This window comes from Triturus cristatus, chromosome 5_2, assembly GCF_964204655.1.
Source record: "Triturus cristatus chromosome 5_2, aTriCri1.1, whole genome shotgun sequence".
Lineage (NCBI taxonomy): Eukaryota > Metazoa > Chordata > Amphibia > Caudata > Salamandridae > Triturus > Triturus cristatus.
The window spans coordinates 798706743-798722547 of NC_140588.1; the positions used below are offsets into that span (position 1 = coordinate 798706743).

The 15805-nt window shown below is 46.6% G+C and overlaps 1 protein-coding gene across 1 annotated transcript in view; it reads left to right on the top strand.

The window, feature by feature from the left end:
- The window catches only part of ADGRG4 (adhesion G protein-coupled receptor G4), a 1724535-nt gene that overhangs the window by 852763 nt on the left and 855967 nt on the right, over positions 1 to 15805 (top strand). Inside the window, exon 14 of the mRNA XM_085607949.1 lies at positions 11634 to 11766. Coding sequence (XP_085464075.1) covers positions 11634 to 11766 — 133 coding nt within the window. The remainder of the gene's footprint in view (positions 1 to 11633; positions 11767 to 15805) is intronic.

Genomic DNA, 15805 nt, shown 5'->3' on the forward strand with positions numbered 1-15805 from the left:
GTATAATACAAGCCTGAGTTTATACACTGCCTGTAGATCAAGTAAAAAAGGAAGGAAGGCAGGAAAAACAAGATATTAGGGGACATGTAGATTTAGGAGCTGAAAGTGATCTCCTGGTGAGTCCATCTGCGTATGCTGATTGCCAAATGCTATAGAAAGACACATGCACAAGTGTTCAAGGTGATTGCTTGTGCTCGGTTGTTTAGAGAAACAATTGTGGGGGTGAGTGCTGCTACATACAGTGCGGTTAAGTGGTGCTGTCATACGCTAGATGAGGACTGTGATTCGTTCATCCTATGGATGAAATAAATCGGATGGTATAAATTGATGTAAGGGTAGGAATTACCATATTACGTGTTAGGCGGTCGGTGTGCCTAAAAGGTTGCTGCTGTGGAAAGAAATGGCACATGTTGAATGAATGAATGAATGAATTTATATTTATATAGCGCATGGTTACCCTGAGGCCTCCCAGCGCTGTGGACTGGCGCATATGGGTATCAGACAGAGAACTTAGAAAGAGTCCTTAAAGAGGCAGGTTTTCAGAAGTTTCCGGAACGCCAATAAGTTTGGCTCCTTCCAGAGATTTAGAGAAAGGACATTCCAAAGATTAGAGGCATTAAAAGAGAAAGAGCGTCCGCCCCATGTTGTGAATGTGCATTAACGTGCATAGGACTGTTCGTTGTGGCAGGACCGGGCACATGCTGTGAATGTGCGTTAGCATGCATTTGTAAGGTGGCGAGGGGCGGCAGGAGGAGGAGAGGCTCACCTCAATGCTGTGTTGGCGGCAAAAGCAAGAGGAGCAGGGTTGCTCTACGCGGGCTGTGGAAACCTTGAAAGCGTGTTGGCGGCAGGTTCAGGAAGAGCTGCTCAGTGCTAGCTATGGAAACGCTGCAGTAAGCAGTCCTGAAAGGAATTGGAATTAAATTAATGAAGGTCAAGGGGTGAACGCGGTGGGCGCCGGCATTAATCAGGAACAACCGCTTACCTCGATTCATTACAATGGTGGTTGGCCACATGGAAATTTCAGAAATGAAGGTGTTGGAAACCGAGCCGGGGATGGCTGGGTTCAGGGCAGGATTGTTTACCAGTATTTGCCCTATGAGAAACAAAAAGGGAATGGGAAGTTACATTAACGCTTGTGAAGCTGGCCAGAAGCGAGGTGTGGATGTGCGGGAATTCAAGTGCACTTACCAGTAACGATGTTGTAGATCTCGAGCGCGATGACTGGGATACAGAGGGAGTGGAAACCACGAGTTTATAGCAAGCAGGCCCATGTGAACCTGGGTGAATTGACGGTGGCCATATTGGGTGAGGGGTGTATGAACAGGAAAGAAAGACTAAGTGGAGCAAGCCCCGTGATTGAGTCAGTAAGGAAGAAGCAATAACCAAATTAGTACATCTCAATTAAACACAATTGAATTGTTTAAAAAAACAGTTTGATTGACTGTTGTGTGAAAAGTTCTAAATCCTGACATTTATAATGGATTTAAACAGATCTGGAGCAATTGATGGCCAAGGCATACAGAGGCTGATTTGAATTGGATAAAGCGTGCTCCTGCAATGGAGCCATATAGTAAGAAGCAAGGGCTAATATTTACAGGGAGGGTGAAAAGACCACACAACATTTATTACAATACTTTCACTGCATTTGCATATATAGGCAGAGTATTGCAAATTATGTATACATAGTCTAGGTCAAGCCATTGTTGTCTGAGAAGCAGATAGTTCATCATGGGGATTTTAGAGTAAGGTGGCCCAATCTTCGTTCCTGTTCAATCCGTTCTTAATGCTATCCATGCGGATAATCAATTTCAGTTTCTCTTTGTTCAAAAGTTGCGCCATGTCGGCCCCCCTGGGTGGTGGTTTCACAACAGTGAGAACTGTCCATTGGATGTCATCCTCCTTGTGGCCAGCTAGATTAAAATGTTCAACCAAAGGCGCATTCGGGATTTGGCAGCGTACTCTGCTGCGGTGTTGTCCAATGCGAGTCTTTATTTTCTGCGTGGTTTGTCCAATGTAGATTTTAGGACTAGGGCTTTGAATCAGATAAATTACATTGCAGGTGTTACAGTTTGAAAAAGACCGTGATTTGATTACAACATTGTTAAAAGTGAAAATCTTTCCTTCTAATGTGAAGTCGCACACATTACAGTTACCACATTTTGCGTGTCCGATCAATGGTTCAAGTCTCCAATGCCCTCAAGAGTAAGGGGCGGTTTGGGATTGGGTAATGCTGCTCTTACAAGGTGGTCTTTCAAATTACGGCTTTTGTGAAATGGAAATAGGGGGCGCTCAATGTTTAGATTGGCAACGTTGAGTGTTGACTAGTGTCTAAGAATGGACTTACGAATGGGATTAGATACTGGTGAGAATGTAGTCACACAGACTATTCGATTAGTTTCGGACTTGACTTTTGGTGTTAGTAGGATTTCCCTGAGGCAGTACCACGCTAGTTTTTGGGCATTATGTACTAATCGTTTAGGATAACCATGTGCTTTTAACTTGGTAGATATTGGGAACAGTCCAGCCCAAACTGCCAAGCAAGGTCTTCCCTGGTCTGGAAACAAGCATCCTCGGGCCAGTTTCAGGGTAACACTAACACCCCTCAGCCTAGCTTAAATCCAATGGCAAAATGAGTAAAGGGGCCCACGTCTGGGCATACCCTCTCAACTTAGGGCAAACAAAGCAACACAAGGAGATGATGGACAGAGTGCTGAAACATTTTTCAGGCACTCCCCAGTCACAGATCTGGGTTGAATCCATAATCGTTCTTTAGCTCACTTCGCCACCCCAGTTCAGACCCAGCTATATGCAAATCAGTCTTGACCCTGGAACTGGGTCGAGATTGATTTGCATATGTCTGGGTCCTAACTGGGGTGAGGAAAAGAATGATGGATTAAACCCAGATCCTTGTGACTGGGGGTGAATGTTTGCATTGTTCAGCATTCCGTCCATCAATTGTTCCTTTTGCATTTGTTGCCCTAAGTGGAAAGGGTGTGCTCAGACATGGGTCCCGTGCTCACTGCACCACTGGATTCAAGCTAGCCTGGCTGATGAGGGGTCATGCCCCAAAACCAGTCTCAGGATGCCTGTTTCCGGTCCTGGGAGGACCTGGCTTGGCAGTTCGGGCTGGACTGTTCCCATAAGGAACAGGGTCAAGACTGATTTGCATATCGCTAGGTCCAAACTGCAGTGGCGTGGTGAGCAAAAGAATGATGGATTAAACCCAGATCCTTGTGACTGAGGGTGAATGATTGCATTGTTCAGCATTCCGTCCACCAATTGTTCCTTTTGCATTTGTCGCCCTAAGTGGGAAGGGTATGCCCAGACATAGGTACAGTGCTCACTGCGCCACTGGATTCAAGCTAGCCTGGCTGATGAGGGGTGATGCCCCGAAACCGGTCCCAGGATGCTTGTTTCCGGTCCAGAGAGGACCTGTCATGGCAGTTCGGACTGGACTGTTCCCATAAGGAACAGGGTCAAGACTGATTTGCATATGGCTGGGTCCAAACTGGGGTGGCGTGGTGAGCAAAAGAATGATGGATTAAACCCGATCCTTGTGACTGGGGGTGAATGTTTGCATTGTTCAGCATTCTGTCCATCAATTGTACTTTTTGGATTTATCGACCTAAGTGGGAAGGGTATGCCCAGAGGTGGGTCCTGTGTTCACTGTGCCATTGGATTCAAGCTAGCCTAGCTGATGAGGGGTGATACCCCGAAATCGGTCCCAGGATGCTTGTTTCCGGTCCAGGGAAGACCTGGCTTGGTAGTTCGGGCTGGACTGTTCCCATAAGGAACAGGGTCAAGACTGATTAGCATATAACTGGGTCCAAACTGAGGTGGAGTGGTGAGCAAAAGAATGATAGATTAAACCCAGATCCTTGTGACTGGGGGTGAATGTTTGCATTGTTCAGCATTCTGTCCTTCTATTGTTCCTTTTGCATTTGTCACCCTAAGCCGGAAAGGTATGCACAGACGTGGGCCCCGTGCTCAATGCGCCACTGGATTCAAGCTAACCTGGCTGATGAGGGGTGATGCCCAGAAACCGGTCCCAGGATGCTTGTTTCTGGTCCAGGAAGGACCTGGTTTGGCAGTTTGGGCTGGACTGCTCCCATAAGGAACAGGGTCAAGACTGATTTGCATATGGCTGGGTCCAAACTGGGGTGGCGTGGTAAGGAAAAGAATGATGGATTAAACCAAGATCCTTGTGACTGGGGGTGAATGTTTGCATTGTTCAGCATTTCGTCCATCAATTGTTCCTTCTGCAATTTCCTTAAAGTGGACATGGTGAGTACTTAGGTACATGCCAGATTGGCTACTAGTGTACCCTTGTAAGTCCCTAGGATATGGTGCTAAGGTACCCAGGGCATAGGTACACCAAGGGTCCTCCATGGGCTGAAGCATGTATTATGCCACCCATGAGAGACCACTTAATTGTGACTATTGGCCTGCCAAAGCAGCCTGTGTAAGCTGGTGCTAGCACCAATTACAACAGATATAAGGGTCCTTATATCTGAGGTCACTGCACTTAAAACCTATAAGTCACCCCTAAGGCAGGCCTTTCAATCCTGAAGGCACAGTGCTTGGTTCTAAGTGTGAGGGTGCCCCTGCATAAGCAGGACACCCCTACAACCCACAGAATCCATTTTTCTGGGTTTTAAGTGCATCAGCCATTACGATACATAGAGTGGCCAAGCGTCATCACGCGATGGCTAATTCTAAACTGGCTGCAACAAACCCTGTCGTGTTTGGTATCAGACATGTTGGAATCATACCCCAATACCATATACGGTGTTGGAGGAATGATTGAATGATCCATGCACTGTAAAGCTCCTCTGAGAGGCGGTCAGCGCTCCTGGTACCAGTCTTCTAGACCCGGACAGCAAACTATGGCTGCTGCCTACCAGAGACACGATTCTGCCCTCCTGCTGCTGGGCCAAGCTCGAGAAGGGGAAGGCAGGACAATAGGTTTCCTGTCACAGGGAGGTGTGACCACCTCCCAGCAGGACTTAGTGTATTGGGATAGGGACAGGGCACTTGCCAGCGCCACTAGACTGCTTTGAAGGGCACAATTGGTGCCCTCCTTGCAAACTCCAGTTGGAACCAGTTCAGGGCGCCTTTGACTCCCGCTCTGGTGCAAAACTGGACAAAGGACATGGGCATATCCTCCCCACTGTCCAGCACTCCTGTGGCCGGGACCCCTGAATGGTCCCAACCCTTTCCTTAGGGTACTTAAGGACTTACCTGTGGGTGGATCCTTAGATTCGTCATGGGACAATATTCAGATGCGAAACCACTTCATCTTCAACCGTCTGGGCACTTTGGACTTCGCTTGACTTCGCTCTGAGAACCGAGACTGTAACTGGGAAGACTCCTGCTGCTCCTGGTCTCGTTGTCCTGCCAATCTTCTATGTCGTCTGTGCCTTTACTTCATACAGGTTCTTCTACAGGCCTGTGGACATCCAAGACACTTGAAGGAATCTCTCTGGAAGTGATGGAGTCACTTCCCTTCATCTGCAGGCACAGCAATGAAGCTGAAAAGTTGAGCAATGCAGGTGGTGGTTCTGAAACTCCCTCGAGGCCTGGACTGTCTTCACAGCAAGTTTGAAGCCAGAATACCTCGTCGGAACTGCTGGAGCAGTACCCATGTGAACTGCATCAACTAGCCATTGTCAAGGCTTGTTAACTCCTCACCAGAGATCTTTGGGCTCCAAGAAGCACCAGCTTCAAGCATCTCCTGCACCCAAGATCTTCACCTGCCCCACATCCTCTGCACCATGGGCCTTCATTTTTTGGTGAGCTGCTTGAGGTCCACTTGCGGCTCCTTTGCCTTTGACCCATGGGTCCTCTCGAGGGTCTTCTTTGACTCCAGTGGGCTCCCATGCTTGATCGGGCCTGCTCTGATTTACCTGCTCATGATGAGTCACTTGGACATTGCTGGTCCATACACAGCACCTTGTTCACGTACTACGTTGGTTGCCTTTGCCAAGGCTTGGTGGTGCTTTAGATGGACACCTATCCCCTGGCTCTTGACATCCGATGTGGACAGCTCATAAACGGCTCCTGGTCTTCAATAGCATTGCCTGGGCTGAATAGCTGCAACTTCAAGGGCACCGTCAACTCTCCTGCATCTCTGACATTGGTGGGCATTTGTCTTCCATTCTTACTGGTCGCTCCTGAGTGGCATAGACTCTGTCCCCTCTGTGTGCAGGTAACTCTCAAATCAAATCCACCTTTGGGTTCCACAGAGCTATTTCACTTTCTTTGCCAGTGGCATCTTCACTGAAGTCCTCCATTGTGGTCTACAGCGGTTTCCGACTTCACTTGGCATCTATGCACCCGACTTCCCTGGTGTAGGTATCCTGGTTTCCCGGTTAGCCATGGGTGGGGTGCTCTGCAACCTTCCATCTTCTTCAGGCTGATCTGGGAAGGGTCCTTCTTAAAAACCGCAACCACAACTTACCTATTGACCTATATTGAACTTGTAGTCGTGTTCCCACTCTGCACACATCCTCCGTGGAGTTTTTGGGTACTTACCTTGGATGATTCCTTGGGTCCTTGGCTCTTCAACGTCTTCTGGGTCCAGTCTCAACTTAGGTTGTGGTTTGCATTCCACTATTTTAGTATATGGTTTGGTCTCCCCCTGAACACCACTGTGTATTTGTGCTACTTACGTGTTCTATTATCAAAGTATTGTGTGTATTGTGGTTATATCTCCGGGTAGGAGATATTGCAATGTGTTAGTGAGTGTTTATAATAAATATATTTTTTTAAACTACATTGTGTGGTTCTTTTTCACTTAACCTACCCTATAAGATTAAGTACTGGTTAAACAAGCTGCTTTACACTCCTTCAGGACTAAGCCTGAAGGCTGTTCTCCAGAGCTACCACTCAGAAAGCTTGCTAAGGTTGTCTAAGACCACTAAAATCACAACAAGGGTTGTCTGGATTAGTGCAGGGTACTGCACTTATATAAGTGAGCACCATATACTAAGCCAGCCTCCTAAAAATGTGTTAATAATGGAAATAAAAGAACAATTTTTGACTGCATATGTGACACTCGGGGTGCAAAATATGTGCTTAGTGCTCAGGCACAAATGATACAAATACACAATGAGTGTATCACAATATAAACAATCTGTAAGCAACCTGTATATTCAATATAATCATTAAAACAGGTTTTCTCAGTTAATTGATGGTGTTTTGATCAACATACATAAAGGGGTCATCATCAGGACTTGAACCAAGTCTTCCTGAGAGCGTGAAGAGTAACATCCTATCGAAGTACATGAAGACATCTCTGTAAGGGGGATGTAGGGGCATCAGGAAATGATTGAGAATAAAGGAATGCAGAGCAGGACACTGGAATCGATGAGAGCAATATTTGCTTGGATAGTACTGTGGCCTTCTCAAAAACAAGCATTTGCAATGCAATAGGTCTCGCATTTATAAGAGTTTGAGCTATTGGCATTGTAAAATTACAATGCCTTTTATTTATGTTTTGGTTTTAAAACAAATAAAAGGCATTGTCATTTACAATGTCAGTAGCATAAACTCGCATAAAAGCAGTGTGTGGAGTGCAGCAGTGTGCGGCATGCAGCAGTGTGCGGCGTGCAGCAGTGTGCGGCGTGCAGCAGTGTGTGGCGTGCAGCAGTGTGAGGCGTGCAGCAGTGTGAGGCGTGCAGCAGTGTGCGACGTGCAGCAGTGTGCGGTGTGCAGCAGTGTGTGGCATGCAGCAGTGTGTGGCGTGCAGCAGTGTGCGGCGTGCAGCAGTGTGTGGCGTGCAGCAGTGTTTTGTGTAGCAGTGTGAGGCATGCAGCACTGTGTGGCGTGCAGCGGCGTGCAGCAGTGTGCGGCGTGCAGCAGTGTGCGGCATACAGCAGTGTGCAGCGTGCAGCAGTGTGCGGCGTGCAGCAGTGTGCTGCATGCAGCAGTGTCGTGCAGCATGCAGCAGTGAGTAATGCAGCAGTGTGCAGCAGTGTGTGGCGTGCAGCAGTGTGCAGCGTGCAGCAGTGTGTGGCGTGCAGCAGTGTTTTGTGTAGCATTGTGCGGCGTGCAGCAGTGTGTGGCGTGCAGCAGTGTGTGGCGTGCAGCAGTGTGTGGCGTGCAGCAGTGTGTGGCGTGCAGCAGTGTTTTGTGTAGCAGTGTGCAGCAGTGTGCGGCATGCAGCAGTGTGCGGCATGCAGCAGTGTGCAGCGTGCAGCAGTGTGCTGCGTGCAGCAGTGTGTGGCGTGTAGCAGTGTGTGGCATGCAGCAGTGTGTGGCATGCAGCAGTGTGCGGCGTGTAGCAGTGTGCGGCGTGCAGCAGTGTGCGGCGTGCAGCAGTGTGCGGCGTGCAACAGTGTGCGGCGTGCAGCAGTGTGAGGCATGCAGCAGTGTGCGGCGTGCATCAGTGTGAGGCGTGCAGCAGTGTGTGGCGTGCAGCAGTGTGTGGCGTGCAGCAGTGTGAGGCGTGCAGCAGTGTGAGGCATGCAGCAGTGTTTCGTGTAGCAGTGTGCGGCGTGCAGCAGTGTGCGGTGTGCAGCAGTGTGCTGCGTGCAGCAGTGTGTGGCGTGCAGCAGTGTGTGGCGTGCAGCAGTGTGTGGCATGCAGCGGCATGCAGCAGTGTGTGGCGTGCAGCAGTGTGTGGCATACAGCAGTGTGTGGCATGTAGCAGTGTGCGGCGTGCAGCAGTGTGCGGTGTGCAGCGGTGTGCGGTGTGCAGCAGTGTGCGGCGTGCAGCAGTGTGCAGCGTGCAGCAGTGTGAGGCTTGCAGCAGTGTGCGGCGTGCAGCAGTGTGAGGCATGCAGCAGTGTGAGGCATGCAGCAGTGTGAGGCATGCAGCAGTGTGTGGTGTGCAGCAGTGTGTGGTGTGCAGCAGTGTGTGGCATGCAGCAGTGTGTGGTGTGGTTTGTAAACAACAAGAAAAGCGGACATCAAAGGAAGGGTGGGAGGGAACGAGCATATGGGGTGTGAGTTATAACGAAAGTTAATTGTTGTAAGAGGGGATGCAGGAAGTGAGGCCGAGCGCGCGCTGGCGAAAGCAGTCTGCTGCTTTCAAGTCCGATGCCAGATGCCAGCTTCGCGCTTGAATGCTTCACATGCACTGGCCATAAACTGCATTCCTAAGGTCTTGTGCCCCTTACTAAATCACTCTGAATGCGTGAGGCGGCGCACGCGCAGGAAGGAGCTGGTGGCAAATGGAATGTGCATGGTTGTGCGCGTAACCGCCTCCCGATCCGCCTGGGAAGCCTTTGGGAGCATTTTCTGAAGCCCCTACCTAAGTCTCGCTGAGCGATCGCTTACGCGATAGCTTACGCGATAGCCAGGCGAGACCTAATAACCGCTGATCAGAGGCAGCAAGCAACTTGCAGCCTGGCGGGGACCCTCGATACATGATCCTGCGCCGAGGACCAATCAATCACCAAGGCTGAGTGGTTGTGAAGTGCAGGTAATCTGTCAGCGAAGATCCCCTGCAGATTCCTTGCTGCCTCTGACCAGCAGTGTCCTGCTCTGACATTTGGAAGCAGATAGAACGGGGAGCATTGCTGCAGAAGAAGTGAACATATTATGTATTGCTTTTTATCGAGCAAAGCTCTTTGTAGCAGAGAATTGCAAGAAGTTTATAAATATTATTATTTTAAAAATAATGTGGAATTCCCCCCTCCAAAAACGGAAAGTTTTTACGAAAATATGTCAGAGAAGTCAAACTCCTACTGATCATTGTCGAGTCTTTCTGACCTTCAAAGTGTTTTCGATCTGTTATCCTAACCCGTGTTGTCTTCTAACAACAAACTCTGCGATGTCTCAGCTTGAAGGTCTGCAGAGCAACGAGAATGCGACATTCTACCTTTTGCGTCTTTGAAATTGCTGGCTTGGCTTTTCTCCATTTCCATCTTCACCTTTTGCATCGTTACATTTTTTCTCTATCTGCACATAAGCAACCTTTATTCAAAGGCCAGGTGTCACAACAATAGTGAATGACAACATCACTATGTTTCATGTCCTTTGGAATTAAAAGCATTACTGCCCCTGGATTCGGAGAATCATGAAAACATTCCAACTTTTCTTCTCTACCCACCATCTCTTTCATCATACTTTAATGTCTGTTGCTCCCGTATTACTCTTACGCTTTATTCTACTTATGCTTATTCTCACTCACTGCTAATTACTCTCACTACTACATCTGATTAATCTTACCTTCTACTCCTCTATCTTTTATTTATTCTTACCTAATCCTATTTACTTTTCCTTAAATCCATTTACCACTACTCTTACTCCTTACTTCTAAACTTACTCCTGCTCCTACACTTATTTCTTCTTACTCCTACTCACTGCTACTCTTACTTCTACTTAAGCTTAATTTTACCCAATCCTTTGCTAACTCTTACTCCTACATTCTCTCACTTACCCCTAAATATTACTACAATTCTTCTACCAAGTTACCTCTACTTTGCATGTTCCTACTTACTTCTTTCTCATACCTACTCCTGTGCACTCCTATTTACCCCCAGTCTGAATATTATCTATTTCTACTTATTCCTACTCATAATTCTAAATACAATTTTACTCCAACTCTGTCTACTACCTCTTTTTATTTTTACTCCTCTTGCTTACTGTTATCATACTCCTGCTCATACTTGCTCTTACGTCGACCTCTACTTTCTTCTAATCCTTATACCTACTCTTGTTCCTAATTACACGTATTTTTACTTCGCCTTACTTCTACTGACTTCTGCTATTACAGCTACTTACTCTACTCAATCTTATTTACTCGTACTTACGTAAGCTCCTACTTACGTATTCTTACACCTATCTAGTCCTACTTAGTAATTGTACTAGTTTGTTGTCCCAAATATGCCTACTCAAACTCCTACTCTTTTTCTATCTACCTCTATTTGAATCGATTCTTTTGCCCTATTTCTTCCACTCTTACTCAGTCTTACTGACTTCCATACACTAGGATGAGGGTGGATGATGGGCACAAACATGTCTCTATTGGCCACCGTCGCCTATGTATCTATCCACCATCCATCCATCCATCCACAATGGCATCCATCCAACAATGTAACAAGACTCAGCCATCTAACCACCTACCATCATATGCACCACGGCGATTCAACCATCCATTCATTCTTATATGCAAAAGCACAAGCATTAATGTATTCATTCTCCTAAGCAACATCCACTTGTGGCGTTATGCGCCTGTATGTGTGTGTGTCTGTGCATCCAAGTATTGCCTCTATGCATATGAGTGGTTGTATTTTTGCGTTTATGAAGATAGTTGCATGCCATTTGTGATACCTTCAACCAGTCCCAGATTTTTTAATGAATCACACTTGTCTGGCTGGGCTGCGTAGTTCTATGTTTTTCAATTAAGCGTGTGGGCATGTAGTTCCTGCGCTGGTGTGTAAACAGCCAGCACTGGCTGAAGGCGCCAGACTTGACTTTTGCCCACTATGCAACTATGCTTTATTGTTACATAGTTATAAAGTTTGAATAGTTCCATTTTACGTGCTCTGTGCATTCGGTGTCATCCTCTGCCTGGCTTTGCCATCTCATGACAATGTGTAGTCACTAACATACCATTTCAGTGGCTTGAGGCGCTTCATGGTGCAGCTCTGTAAACATCTTTAAAACAAATCTCTCTGCAGCTCCCGGATCTTGTTCATCAGAGTGCACCCCCTCCGAAGGCAAGGGAACCTACTGCTGGGGTGTGACCCCGCCAAACGAAAGGGGAGTTCAGCCGTGTGAGAAAAATGCCGACGAGCATGCTTCGAGAGAGTGGTAAGGCAATGAAGCGGGCCTCCCGCAGTACAATGTTCACAGCACACTGGCCGAGGTTTTGCATCACTGGCGAGAGTAAGTCAGTCAAAGTGAGTTTCTTTTGACCATGCTCTTTAAAATATTCACACAATAAAAACCACCGCATAAACATTATTCAAAAATTGTTAAACCAGTGTTCAAGCTAAAACACATCCCAAACATCCGAGCCTAAATAATGTAAATTCTCCCCAGAGACATTACAGCAAGATACTCAAATCTTTATCATTTATCTTTATCACAGATGATATACACCGCCCCGCATATCCCATAATGATATAGCTGCTTGCTGCCTTTCCCTGATATCCTACTTCTTTAAAATTGGCTTGAATAATGCCTTCTTTTGCGCTGGAAACCAAAGACAATTTAATAAAATCTGCATTAAGTCACCTTTCATTCTTAACCCCTTCGCTGCCAGGCCTTTTCCCCCTCCTGTGCCAGGCCTTTTTTTGGCTATTTGGGGTAGTGCGCGCTTAGGCCCCTGTAACTTTTTGACCGCATTAGGTAGCCACGCCAAATTTGCGTCCTTTTCTTCCAACATCATGGGGATTCTAAATGTACTCAGGGTTTGTGGATTCCCCTGGAGGGTCACAGAAAAGAGCCAAAATACAGCAAAATTTTGTTTTTTTTTGGAAAAATTGGAAAAACGGGCTGCAAATGAAAGCATCTGGGTTTTTCCCTGCAAATGTTATCAAAAAAGGGTTTGTGGGGTTGAAATCACCATTTTCCCAACTTTTCGGGGATACTTGACTTTTGTCAGAAACCCAACATTTTTTACACAGTTTTGGCATTTTTCTGGGACATAGCCTATTTTTGCAATTTTTTGTGCTTTTGACCTCCTTCCAGTTAGTGGCTGAAATGGGTACAAAAGAAATAGTGGATCCTGGAAAGCTATACATTTTCGAAAAGAAGACAACATTCTGAATTCAGCAAGGGGTCATTTGTGTAGATCCATCAAGGTTTTTTTATAGAAACAAACAGTTAAATGTAGGATAAATTGAAATTTAGTTGAAAAAAACAGCCTTTTGTGTCAACGTTTTCACCTGTAACTTCTTCTAATTATGACAGCTCTTTGAAAGCAATATACCGTTGCATCCGCTGGACATTACTGGTTGTGGGGATATATAGGACTTGTAGGTTCACCAAGAACCCGACGAACCCAGAGCCAAAAACTGAGTAGTAACTTGCAATGGTTTTTTATTATGTACCGGGTATATAGTAATTATTCTGTAAAAAAGTGTACATGGAAAAATCGGTATGAAAGACACCTATGTATTTCTGAAATGGGAACAAAATATAGAGTTTAGAAACAGTAGATATTTGCACATTTCTGAAATTGGAAATACTCATACTAGCATGAGAATTATCAGTCATTTTTTAGAATGACTTCTTTTTTACACAATATCTTTCATTTGGAAAGCAGAAATGCATGGAAAGTCATAAGATAATAACAGTTCCTTTACAAATCTAAATTACCCTAAGTCTCCCGATAAAAATGGTACCTCACTTGTGTGGGTAGGCATAGTGCCCACGACAGGAAACGGCGCAACGTGGTCACACCACATTTTCACAATGCAAAATTACCCTTTTTTTGCAAAGTGCCTAGCTCTAGTTTTTGAACCCTAGCTCTGCGGGCACCTTGGGAAACCTAGCAAACCTATACATTTTTGAAAACTAGACAACCAGGGGAATCCAGGATGGGGTGACTTGACTGCCTCCCACCAGGGTCTGTTACCCAGAATCCCTTGCAAACCTAAAAAATTGTCAAAAAAAACACATTTTCCACACATTTCTGTCATGGAAAGTTCCGGAATCTGCGTGGATCCACAAATTTCCACCCACCCCGCGTTCCCCAAAGTCTTACGAGAAAAATGGTACCTCACTTGTGTGGGTCGGCCTAGTGCCCGCGACAGGAAACGGCGCAAAATGCAACGTGGTCACACCTCAATTTTGCAGTGAAAAATGACCCCTTTTTGGCAAAGTGACTAGCTGTAGTTTTCTAACCCTAGCCCTGCCGGCACCTAGGGAAACCTAGCAAACCTATACATTTTTGAAAACTAGACACCCAGGGGAATCCAGGATAGGGTGACTTGACTGCCTCCCACCATAGTCTGTTACCCAGAATCCCTTGCAAACGTAAAAAAATGACAAAAAAACACATTTTCCCCACATTTCTGGGATGGAAAGTTCTGGAATCTGCGTGGATCCATAAATTTCCACCCACCCCGCATTCCCCAAAGTCCTACGAGAAAAATGGTACCTCACTTGTGCGGGTCGGCCTAGTGCCCGCGACAGGAAACGGCGCAAAACGCAACGTGGTCACACCTCCATTTTGCAGTGAAAAATGACCCTTTTTTGGCAAAGTGACTAGCTGTAGTTTTTGAACCCTAGCCCTGCCGGCACCTAGGGAAACCTAGCAAAACTATACATTTTTCAAAACAAGACACCCAGGGGAATCCAGGATGGGGTGACTTGACTGCCTCCCACCATGGTCTGTTACCTAGAATCCCTTGCAAACGTAAAAAAATGACAAAAAAAACACATTTTCCCCACATTTCTGGGATGGAAAGTTCTGCAATCTGCGTGGATCCACAAATTTCCACGCACCCCGCGTTCCCCAAAGTCCTACGAGAAAAATGGTACCTGACTTGTGCAGGTCGGCCTAGTGCCCGCGACAGGAAACGGCGCAAAACGCAACGTGGTCACACCTCCATTTTGCAGTGAAAAATGACCCTTTTGTGGCAAAGTGACTAGCTGTAGTTTTTGAACCCTAGCCCTGCCGGCACCTAGGGAAACCTAGCAAACCTATACATTTTTGAAAACTAGACACCCAGGGGAATCCAGGATGGGGTGACTTGACTGCCTCCCTCTATGGTCTGTTACCCAGAATCCCTTGCAAACGTAAACAAATGACAAAAAAAACACATTTTCCCCACATTTCTGGGATGGAAAGTTCTGGAATCTGCGTGGATCCACAAATTTCCACCCACGCCGCGTTCCCCAAAGTCTTACGAGAAAAATGGTACCTCACTTGTGCGGGTCGGCCTAGTGCCCGCGACAGGAAACGGCGCAAAACGCAACGTGGTCACACCTCCATTTTGCAGTGAAAAATGACCCTTTTTTGGCAAAGTGACTAGCTGTAGTTTTTGAACCCTAGCCCTGCCGGCACCTAGGGAAACCTAGCAAACCTATACATTTTTGAAAACTAGATACCCAGGGGAATCCAGGATGGGGTGACTTGACTGCCTCCCACCATGGTATGTTACCCAGAATCCCTTGCAAACGTAAAAAAATGATAAAAACAACACATTTTCCCCACATTTCTGGGATGGAAAGTTCTGGAATCTGCGTGGATCCACAAATTTCCACCCACCCCGCGTTCCCCAAAGTCCTACGAGAAAAATGGTACCTCACTTGTGCGGATCAGCCTAGTGCCCGCGACAGGAAACGGCGCAAAACGCAACGTGGTCACACCTCCATTTTGCAGTGAAAAATAACCCTTTTTTGGCAAAGTGACTAGCTGTAGTTTTTGAACCCTAGCCCTGCCGGCACCTAGGGAAACCTAGCAAACCTATACATTTTTGAAAACTAGACAACCAGGGGAATCCAGGATGGGGTGACTTGACTGCCTCCCACCATGGTCTGTTACCCAGAATCCCTTGCAAACGTAAAAAAATGACAAAAAAAACACATTTTCCCCACATTTCTGGGATGGAAAGTTCCGGAATCTGCGTGGATCCACAAATTTCCACCCACCCCGCGTTCCCCAAAGTCTTACAAGAAAAATGGTACCTCACTTGTGTGGGTCGGCCTAGTGCCCGCGACAGGAAACGGCGCAAAACGCAACATGGTCACACCTCAATTTTGCAGTGAAAAATGACCCCTTTTTGGCAAAGTGACTAGCTGTAGTTTTTGAACCCTAGCCCTGCCGGCACCTATGGAAACCTAGCAAACCTATACATTTTTGAAAACAAGACACCCAGGGGAATCCAGGATGGGGTGA